At 34.3% G+C, this 10,988-nt stretch overlaps 2 protein-coding genes across 4 annotated transcripts; one reads left to right on the forward strand and one right to left on the reverse strand.

Moving 5' to 3' along the window:
- Window positions 1-403: 403 nt before the first annotated feature.
- LOC117616074 (aspartic proteinase oryzasin-1-like) lies at window positions 404-4,070 on the reverse strand. 3 transcript variants are annotated; one of them, XM_034345276.1, is made up of 14 exons: window positions 3,959-4,070; window positions 3,234-3,601; window positions 3,086-3,146; window positions 2,855-2,949; window positions 2,634-2,746; window positions 2,280-2,448; window positions 2,146-2,185; window positions 1,861-1,925; window positions 1,668-1,781; window positions 1,517-1,581; window positions 1,263-1,419; window positions 1,039-1,158; window positions 794-882; window positions 404-673 (listed from the first exon to the last, which is right to left on the reverse strand). In XM_034345276.1, the coding sequence occupies exons 2-14, from the start codon at window positions 3,591-3,593 to the stop codon at window positions 589-591; spliced, it is 1,533 nt and encodes a 510-aa protein (XP_034201167.1). In that variant the 5' UTR covers window positions 3,594-3,601; window positions 3,959-4,070; the 3' UTR covers window positions 404-588. The 3 variants fall into 3 exon arrangements, with proteins under 3 accessions (XP_034201167.1, XP_034201165.1, XP_034201166.1); XM_034345274.1 differs by having other exon boundaries at window positions 3,059-3,146; XM_034345275.1 differs by having other exon boundaries at window positions 3,059-3,146; window positions 3,234-3,605; window positions 3,959-4,031.
- A 502-nt stretch (window positions 4,071-4,572) lies between these two features.
- On the forward strand, window positions 4,573-6,837 carry LOC117635374. Its single transcript, XM_034369728.1, has 5 exons — window positions 4,573-4,631; window positions 4,912-5,209; window positions 6,097-6,152; window positions 6,275-6,350; window positions 6,532-6,837. Exons 1-5 carry the CDS (start codon window positions 4,573-4,575, stop codon window positions 6,643-6,645), a joined length of 603 nt encoding a protein of 200 aa, XP_034225619.1. The 3' UTR covers window positions 6,646-6,837.
- The last annotated feature ends 4,151 nt before the right edge of the window (window positions 6,838-10,988 follow it).

Below are 10,988 nucleotides of genomic sequence, written 5' to 3' on the forward strand. Positions count from 1 at the left end.
GTAAAAGGCCTTTTGAGCAACATAGCATAAGCTTGAGCCCAGTGATGAATCCACCATGTTGTCAATGGGATTAATTGACCCCATGAAAGCCATGAAAATGGTTGTGGAGGTCCAGTTCCCCTATTTTCAAGAGCAGTAGATGCTGCTATCATTATCAAGATTTTGTAATCCATTATTATATTTCTGTTCATCCAATTGTTTAGTAATGGCTTCTATTACTACTCCATCAAGCTTGACATGTTGGTTGAATTATTCTTATGATAATAGCCATTCTTGTTTGTTTGATCCACTATCAGTAAAACGAAGCCTTATGTTTTCTCGTTACCGTAAGATGTAAAGCTTAATCTGGTGAAGCAAAATAATTTTAGCCTTAGATGGCAGCACAATTGTTAACAGAATCAAATATTTAGCAACTCTTGCTATCTTATTGGCAATCCATACCAACCAAATGGAAGGTATTTTATTTATGGACGGACAATTACAGACGGCCCTTCTACCATCTACTGCTTCCATATTATCTATACCTTTAGTATTAGCATAAACAATTTACAGACAAAGGGTCTAATCAAAGGATTACTAAACTATGAATTATATAGCTTTTGCAAATCCTACCCTGAGATTACCGAAGTCAAACACTGTGTGGTATGCTCCCAAGAACAGAGCTCCAAGAACCCTGCAGAATGTGCTAATTTCATGACATTCTTGCACAAACCTTAAAATGAAGATCTTATGCGAGGTGAAGAATTACAACGAATCATGAAGTCGAACCTAAAGGAGGGTCATAGTGACTTACCATAGAGGACCTTGCGGGGGAGGCACATCCAAAGCAACAAATCCACTAAGGCAGACAATAGAACATTTTCCTTCAACTTTAAGTATATACTGAACATCAAGTCCAAAACATGTTAGAAATGGAGTGAATCTAGAGGAAATTGGTTTAATTAAGTTCCTTTCTAAACATTTGAGTTCTATCTTAACAAAACCATGCTACTTATGTTACAAAGTGTGAAGGACTAAGAGCTATAACAAAACCTGTACCTGTTCTGGGGAGAGGGTGAAGGATTTGTTCCCAATTGTAAATGAAACATCTGGCATGAATGCAATGTTATCACAGTTGACAAATGACCTTCTCAACGGATTTGGAAGCTTCTCGCACAACTTTACTCGCAAAAAATTCACAAAGAACGGAAAGAATCAAAAGAATTTTTAGCTTTGGTGTATGGATATTTATCAGTCAAGCCTCATACTTTCAGAAGAATTACCTCATTCACATAGCTAAATATTTTTTCCTTTGCTATTTGCTTTTTAAGCTGCAGCTGAATCCAGTAGACAACCATTTCACACAAGGTACATAGAGGAGTTTCATCAACTGATGACTCCTTCCCAGTTTCATTCTCTATCACTGACTCAATATAGTTTCTGCGGAAGTAAATTTTGCCTTCTGCTATGGTTATTATGATGAAGATATAAAAAACTAAACAAAATAATAATTGGAAGAAAAAGAAAAAGTCTCAACTTCACATTACGAGATCCATCATATGAACATAGACCGATATCCACACACACTATATCAGGCCGTACCTGCAGACATATGAGGTAAACTCTAATGCATTTCTTCGTTTCCTAAAAGGAATTGCAAAGGAAGTGAAGAGGGAAAAAATACGAACCCCAGATACTAGATATTCCCATATCAAATTTCCATAAGTGGAAACAACATTTTTACATTCCAAGTTTGCATATCCGTCTGCTCCAATGGCATGGTTGATCTGAGCCACTATAGTCTGAAAAAGAAGAGTTAATCAAGGGTGGAATACAAGTTGTTACTGCTCAAAGTCTGAAGTTTTAAGCATGAGTTTATACAGTTGGACCAGCAAGGAAGGATGTTCCTGAGTCCACAATGGCAGCACAGCCACCCTTGCATAGTCCTGAAAATTTTAAACTTTCATGTCATATGATTGTAAATTGAATAAAAACAGAATCAAGTTATTTGGTTTTTTTAGGCCTCTACATATGTTTTAGGGAGAATTTTTGGCTTGTCAAGACCAGACATGTACATGAATTCCTTGACTCACCAAGCAGCAAATTTAATCTCTAAACATAGAATAAAGATAGTTAAACAACATAGGAGTGGAAATGTAGTAGAACCTGTGGAATTGTCTGCAATAATAACATCTCCAACATCAATCTGGAGAGATAAACAAAACTGAATCAAATGTCATCTCATTTGGCAAGAAAAATATATTAGAGAGGAACACCAACTTCTTTTTGCTATAATAAACCTGCCAGTAACCCTTTTTTGAAATCGGGACATAGGTGTGATCACCCGTAAAGTGCCTCCAATCAAATCCACCAAAGACGATCTCACCTCCCACCCTTGATGTTGGATCGTGATTTAGCCAGATAGAGAAAATTTGCTGGCTCATATGACCTTGTTGCACCATGTTATACCTGCACCCAGAAAACTAACTCATGCTTTTAAGCCATCAACACTCCTTTTATATTTTTAATCAGCCGGGAGTGGGGATTCAAATATGAGATCTAATCCAAGTTCCAACGCTAAGATGAAAAGTATGACTAGACTAAGAGCTAGTTAAAGATATATCAGGTTTAAGCAGTTCATGCCAGAAACATACCACACTGGGGTGGCTTCGCCAACAGAAATATCCTGAAATCCAAGTCCAAGGACCCCATCAAACCGTGCAGCTAAGAATGTAAGGACTCCTTCCCTAGTAACCTCAACAAATTCCTAAGGATGGAAACCAGACATAGCATCAACAAATTGGAAAAAGAATATATGTAAACAAAAAAAAAAAACTTTAGATAAACCAAAATGGAAATAGAGAAAGAGCACTACTTGATCTTTGATGATCACATCCCCAATTTTAACATTGTCCGCACTGAAGTAGCCGGAAATGGAACCAGAGCCATAAGGAATTTTGCAGGGTATTCCTAAATAATAACACAAAGTAATTTTGAGTTTGATTCTATCAAAAATTTCCCACAAGAAATCTTCTGAGTCAATTATAAAATTACAAAAAGGGGTCAGTTAGATGCATACTCAAATGTAAGGGATAGGAAAGATTACCAATTTTAGTGTAGGTACTCGATATGCTTGCCCTGTATTTTGAATGAAAGTAACAAGCAATCTGCATACAGTCACAGTTTAGAAACTACTCAAAACTCTAAGAACAACATAGATTCAAAGCATTTTGATAATTCACTGCAATACATACAGAAAAGATGCATCTTGAAGATGGGACCCAAAGATTGGAGCTGCCAGTATCAAAGACAACAGCCAAGTATTGTGGGGGAGAACCAATAGCAATCTCTCCATAATATTGGGTATCAAAGTAATTTTTCAGATATACAATATTAGCTTTAAGATTATTGGAGTTAATATTTACATCCCCCAGACCTCTAGGTTGAGAAACTTCTGTCTTGGTGATTCTTGCAGCATTCAATCTGTTGAGGCCTACAGGCAGCTTCTTGAGACCAATTCTCAGTAGCCCATCATTGGATATTGCAGCAGCCAAGGAGCCTGACCAAACCCAAATACAAATTGCAACCAGAAGACCCTTAAACGCCATGCTCATAGAGCTCTCTGGCTCCAGCCATGACAAAAAATAAATACAGTTTTAGAAGAATGAGCTCCACAGCTGTACAAATTGTACTACATGTATCAAAGCTGGGATTAACTATCCATTTGCATTCAATTTCAGAGAAGTCTGTCTGACAAATTTTTAAGTTTTCGCTACCAACTTCAAAAAATTCTTACAAATCAATCATACTGCAAAGTTTTTGACATGATGAACAATATAATAATCAATCTGACAATACAATATTATTACAATATCTATGCTTAATTCACATAGTAAACAGTTATTAACATGCCAATATTGGAATTTGAGTTACTAATACTGATGGGTCGTAATGAGAAACAAAGTTCGTAGTTTCATACCTCACTGTTATTGGCTTTACGTGGTGAATTGTGCGAGTGATCATGAGTAGCTCAATGGGCTAACCTTTTTGTCCACCGTTTTATAGAACACAGAGAGAGAGAGAGAGAGAGAGAGAGAGAGTTCAGGAAACCACAAGGCAGTTTCCAGGTCCGTGCGAGTTAAGAATTAGCCAAAAGAATATACGGAGACAGCCACGCATCTTTGGTTGTGGAGTTTGCTGCTATGCCACAAGAGGATCATGCCTACAATTTCGTGGCCTTACAAATTACAATCACTTCTGTGCAAAATGCAGACATGCAATTCATCTAGCAAAGAAGCAAAAAAAGAAAACAAAAGAAGTACTTAAAGTGGGAAAATGCATGTGGCAAAGGGTCATGCAACATTTTATTGAGTAAGCAATAATTGGTTACTTTTATGTTGGGTTCAATAGGGCAGTGTGCTCGTACATCCAAGCATTGAACAACATTAATTATTACATCAAGCAAGCGACTGACCTTAAGTAGTTTGTTTAATAATGATTAATGCCCTAATGGCTAATTACAAGAAATATACAAGTAAGTTACTTGTATACTTAAACGAGCAATGTCGAGAGAGGGGAGACTTGAACACAGAAATGACTCATATTGTAATTGTCAATTATCACAAGGGAGCTATTATTGCCACTCTTGAAAAGTCATAATCATAACACAAGTTTTCTTTTTTCCTTTTAACATAATGAAAGAATGGTAACTTTTTTGAAGTGTCAATAAAACCACCCTCGTTACAGACCGTCCCCTAATACTTGTGTTTCAAAACAAAAATCGAATGTGTTGGGATCGGTGGGCCTGTCTAGTGATGGGCCTAAACAGAGCATCGAGGCTAAGATTGGGCCGGGCACTAAATTAAAGAGTTAGGGCCCAAATCACGGGGTGTAACGGGCGGGTAGATTGTTCATCATCATTAAACGGACAAGAAAACTTTGGCGCTCGAGCGACGTTCATGTCTCGAAAAGGGCAAAATCAAAAACCCAAAACCCAAAATACTCTGCAAAACCCGAGAGTTTGATTCTTCCTTTCTCAGTTTCAATTCAAGAATGGCGTTGGAGGACGACGACTGGGACTGGAGAACCGAAGAACTCGATTCTCTCGAAAGAGACGTTTTCCAGAAACTCGTTCAGCAATGCATCAACTCTGCTTCTTCTTGTATTTCCTTCCACGAATTGCTTCCAAAGCTCCCCTGCGAAACCCATTCCCAATTCTCTTCCTAACAAGGTGGAACTTTTCTTTTTTCCTGTTTCCTTCTTGAAGTTTCTAGGGTTTCAGATACCTGATTATTTGACAGTGTTCTCTCCTTTTCACTTTGTTCTTTCTTCATTTCTTCATTTCGAATTATTACCATGCTTTGGGGACTTTTTTAAAAAGAAATATAAAAAAAGTTAACACCTTCACTACCTTCATTGTCATTTTGTTTTTTTATTAGGCAACAATGCAGGTACTCTGTCTCCTGGGACCAGAGTATTATCTCCTTCAGTCCCATGTAAAGTAAATCTTGCTCAGTTTTCCACCTTTCCCATTTTTATTGCTTTGAACTTTTCTCTATTACTGCAGTGTCAAAATTCATCTCTTTCCAAGGAAAAAAGATGTGTATAAAACCTACTTGACTGCTTCATTTTTTGTGCAACTTGTATTGAGCATGAATAGGAGGTTCCTACTCTTAAAAGGACAAAAAATGTTTCTTTTTTTTCTTTTTCTCTTCTTCATATTTAATAGATTTCTCTTTAAATGTTGAAAATGGATCAGGAAGAAACATCCCACCTTGACATTCACCAATGGTTGAATCTTCCAATTTGATACCATTCTGAACTTTTTGGCATTCAACTGATTATATTACTTGCTGGTTGCATTGTTCTGCCTGCTGACCTTACGTAATTTCTGCATATCTCTCGGCTCCTTTCTCCAACTTGTTGCCTTTTTGCAAGAAGATGAACGTCTGAAGGAGCTACCTAAGCTCTCTGTCAAATTTTTTCTTCATGCTAGTGGAAACATTGCCACAACATTTCCTTATGAACAGGTATTCCTTCTATTTGCTTAAACAATGCTCATTTACAACTTGTCAAACTCTTCATTTGCTTTATCGATTATGTTCTATCTTGCACCAGGTGCTAGTAGGTGCTGTGCGCAAGATCCCCAAATCCTCATGGAATGCAAAAGAGAGGTATACCTCTACAACTCCCTTTATGTTCTTATGTTTGGTTCATTGGTTTGGTTGTGTCCTTTACAAGTGCTGGACATGTTGTGAGATGGAGCACAATCCAGATGTAAGTGTTGAAACTGCAGGTTATGGATGTTCCCTATATCTTCTTTGTCATCAGCAGAAAAATTTCTTCATGAAACTTCTGGTGTTAATGTTGAGGTGATAACTCTTGCCCTTTTCCATTTTTTATTCAGGCTTTGCGTGATGATTCAGTTTAAATTAATATAAATTGAGTTTCAATGTATACACTGTTACCATTTATGTTTGAAGTTCACCAAATCTGGATTGTTTTTTAACTTCAATTTTACCATATTTGATATTTTGTTGCAAATTTGTGCAGGTAGAGAACGTAGATCCCTTAGTTCACCGAGCTATTGCTGCTGCGTCCGTTTTTGGGGATATTCTAGGTTATTCGTGTCGCCGAGCGGCTATACGCCTCTTTTCAATTTTTTAAAGAACCGATCGGCTGTTATTTCTTATATTTCTTTAAAAATAGTGTGGCTGCGCGGCTATACTCGATTTTTAAAATTTTTTTAACAGAAGTAGTATAGATGATCGGTTATACTCTGTTTACACGTACCTATTTTATTCTGATGCAACTAGGAGGGTCTTATTTGTTAATTTTGCTTTATTAAATAGTATAGTCGGGCGCCCATACTCGCTTCCTCTATTTTTTTTATAAAAGGAAACGTATAGCCGAGCGGATATACTCGGTTTTTCCATATTTCTTTAATAGAATTCGTGTAGCCGGGCGGCTATACTCGGTTTTGTGACTTGTTTTGAAAGAAATAGTATAGCCGTGCGGCTATACTCGAGTTGAACATGTACATTCATATTTATTAATTTTTTTTTAAAATAGTATAGCCGAATGGCTATAATCCCTTTTTTCAATTTTTTTAAAAGAAACAGTATAGCCGCTGGGCTATACTCTGTTTTTTGAATTGTTTTAAAAGAAATAGTATAGTTGTGCGGCTATACTCGTATTGAACATGTGCGTACATATTTTTTTCTGTTTAATACACTTATTTTTTTATAAAGTTTTTAATAATACACAAAAACTTCACAAATTATACACAAAATTCTCACATATTATTGAATACTAATAATGTATACAAATAAATTTAAATATGTGATATTAAAATCTTATATAGAAGCTGAAATTTTTAGTTGTAATTTGACAAATAAAGCGCGTACGTATTTTATTCTTATAGCCGTGCAGCTAAACCAAAAAAAAAATCTATAAAGTATAAACTAATGCAACTAGGAGGGTCTTATTTCTTAATTTTGCTTTATTAAATAGTATAGCCGCCCGGCTATACGCATTTTTTTAAAAAGAAATTGTATAGCCGATCGGCTATACCCGCTTTTTTCAATTTGTTTTAGCCACCGGTTATACAAATCCAATTCCCATGTCATATTATTTATTATGAATGAATGCGTCTTTCTTTGTAACATTGTTTTCAAATTTTAGTTAGGCCCTGCGCAGTACCGTACAAGAAACGTTTTCGAAAACGTATCACCTGAGCTACTGAGGGACTTCTACTGGAATGATGAAGTTAGACCCCAGTGGGATAACATGCTCATTCACTTCCAAACTCCCAGAGTTTGCCCCCAAACTGGTTCCATGACTGTCCACTGGATTAGAAAGGTATCACCACACACCTACCACATCAGATTTTACTAGAACTATTGTGTTTTTCTCCCAACCCACCATATCCACCCCTACCAAGGTCTAAAAGAACTATTTCAGTGAAACCTAGGAATGGAGAGCATCAGAAGTGCTTCTGTTTTATCATGAAGATATAGGCGTGCAGATTTACCAAATGGCAAAGGAAAATGATGGTCTCCTTCCAATTATGCACTTATGGCAGACATAACATAACCACAAAGATTACAAATTAGATGTTCAACAACACTATTGTTTGAAATTGAGTGGCAAAAGATCATGAACTTGTAAAATCTTCAACATGACATTGGTTTAGACAAGGCTGAAACTTATATATGTATATATTTCGCGTTCGATCATTGGGAGCTGCATCAAATCAAAGCCACTCTTTTTCACATGTCCAGTAAAATATTTTCTTTGCTGAATCAACTTTTTCAACTTAAAATTGAAAGAAAGGGAACCAAAAAAAAAAAAAAGTTAAAACACATCGAATAAAAGATATATGTGCTCATGTGAATAACAAAGAAACCAAACCACACAAATGCGAGTGGGCATCGGAATTTTTCCGGAGAGGAAAAGGAGACGAAAGAATGGCTGAAAAGCCAGGCAGAATATCAACGAACAAAGAAATCAAGCAAACAGAGGGGTTTTGGAGGAATCGTCCCCTTCAGTTTCAGCCATTAGGCGGCGGCCGCGGGATTGTTTGTTCTCGAATGAAAATCAAGTTTGTGGGCTTGTGGTTTTGGGTCTGTTTTCTTGTTGGCCCTTTGGTGGGCTTGTTCTTTGGTTCTTCTTTAGTGAATTTGAATTTCTTAAAAAATGAAAATAAAAGGTGAAAATGCAATATAAGGGGAAGATAACCAAGAGATATTATTCTTTAAATTAGGAGAAGATAGGCAACTTAGAAAACAAAAGGCATGTATCAACTTAAATTGACAGATTCTTCCATCAAGTCCTCTTGGCAAATTTCCATGTGATATCTGTTTAAGAATATTGAATTCTCACGTAACTAAATAAAATATAATGTATAATGAATGGTTATACTATTAATCACATCGAGGTCTTTTGTATAAAACTCTACACTTGTTAAACATGTAGTTAAGTTTGGGACAATATCGATGTTGCTAGTAGTTGGCTACAAGTCCATTCCTTTGAAATTTAAGCTGGCCGGTTGATTAGGCCCGATTAAATCCAAATCAAACAAAACCCTAAATTGAACCAAAATCAAACAAACCCCAAATCTTTATTTTTATTTTTTTAAAAAGGTGACCGATGTGGAATTTGTTTCGCGTGTGGTCCATTAAAGAGTTGCCCCATGCAAGGGAGAGTATTGAAGAATGTTGAAGTCCCACATTGAAAACTTAACCAAATAAAATATATAGTAAATTGAGCTTAGACCCATAAAATTCATTTTAAATCACCTACAACCCTTCCCTTTATTTTTCTATTTAAAATACCCAAAATTTTCAAATAATACCCTATGACTAGGATCCAACTAAGCAAGTTACCTAATATAACTTAAAATATGATTTATTGTATTTTTCGGATTCCAAAACTACCCCTATTTATAAGTTAATGTGTTATGGGGGATGTAACTAATGTCACACGTTGAATTTGGAAAGATCTTCAAATGGTTGTAATGGATGTAGAAATTAATTTAGAAACTTATTTGAAATTAAATATTAATTAAACAGTAACTTATTAGTAATCTGTAGGTGATTAACGTTTTGGTTTATTTAATAAAAAAAATTATGTTGTTTTCCTTTTATGAATTATACGACTACTATTCTATTTTATTATATTTTTATGAATAATAATGTACATTCTAATGATGTTGAAAAGTAATTTGATAATCTATTTATTATTTTTTTAAATGAACTTATTTTTTCTCTAAATAATGTACCTATTTTTCTTTCTAAATAATGTACCTTTTTTTTCCCTCTAAATAAAGCACCTATTACTTGTTTTATGAAAACAATTTTTTTTTTAAATGAACCTATTTTTTCTCTCCAAATAATGTACCTATCTTTTTTCCTCTAATAATGTACCTAGAAAAACAATTTACCTAGTATAATGAACCTATTTTTTCGCTAAATTTTGTATCTAAATTTTTCTCTAAATAATGTACCTATTACTTGTTTTATGAAAAATAATGTGATAATCTATTTATTTTTTGTTTCATGATTTATTTTTTAAATGAACCTATTTTTTCTCTCCAAATGATGTACCTATTTTTTTCCTCTAATGATGTACCTACTAAAACAATTTACCTAGTATAATGAACCTATTTTTTCGCTAAATTTTGATCTATATTTTTCTCTAAATAATATACCTATTACTTGTTTTATGAAAAATAATGTGATAATCTATTTATTTTTTATTTTATGATTTATTTTTTAAATGAACCTATTTTTTTCTCTAATAATGTATACCTAGTACAACAATTTACCTAGTATAATGAACTTATTTTTTTATTCTAATTAATGTACCTATTCTTTTCTCTATAAAAAATGTGCATAAATTTACATTATACAACATACCTATTTTCATTAAATTATTGTGTACCTATTTTTAATTTATGAAAAATGTACCGAAATTTCAATTACAAAGTAACTGACTTAGTTTTTTTTAAAATTTTGGTAAATAATATACTTATATATTTATATTTATATTTTATATGTACATTATTGGATATTTAATTTACAATTATTTATTTATTATTTTGCAAATTTAAGGGGTGATATGTTAGAGGGAATGGCAACCAAAAGAAATGGGGTGATTGATGTGTTATTAATAGGGAGTTTTAATTATAATTATGGCAGTTAATGAAATGCTTGGAATAAATTATAAATAAAATATGAAGTCTGATGGCAGCGATGTAAAAACATAGGAATACTACGACTTCTTTTATCCTACTAGTCATTTAAGTTTGAAATTGGGTTTTACACATAGATTTATAGAATGATGGGTATATGCCTAGGAAATAGAAATTGTAGGGACCTATATTGGACAAGCCCTAAAAATATAATCACTTAATGAATAGTTGTGTGGTTCTTTGCTGCATATATAAACATGAAACCAGTTGCTTTCTCCATACCTTGCATCCACATTGAAATCAACGTAACTTCAAA

The sequence above is a fragment of the Prunus dulcis genome, chromosome 1 (genome assembly GCF_902201215.1).
Source record: "Prunus dulcis chromosome 1, ALMONDv2, whole genome shotgun sequence".
Classification (NCBI taxonomy): domain Eukaryota; kingdom Viridiplantae; phylum Streptophyta; class Magnoliopsida; order Rosales; family Rosaceae; genus Prunus; species Prunus dulcis.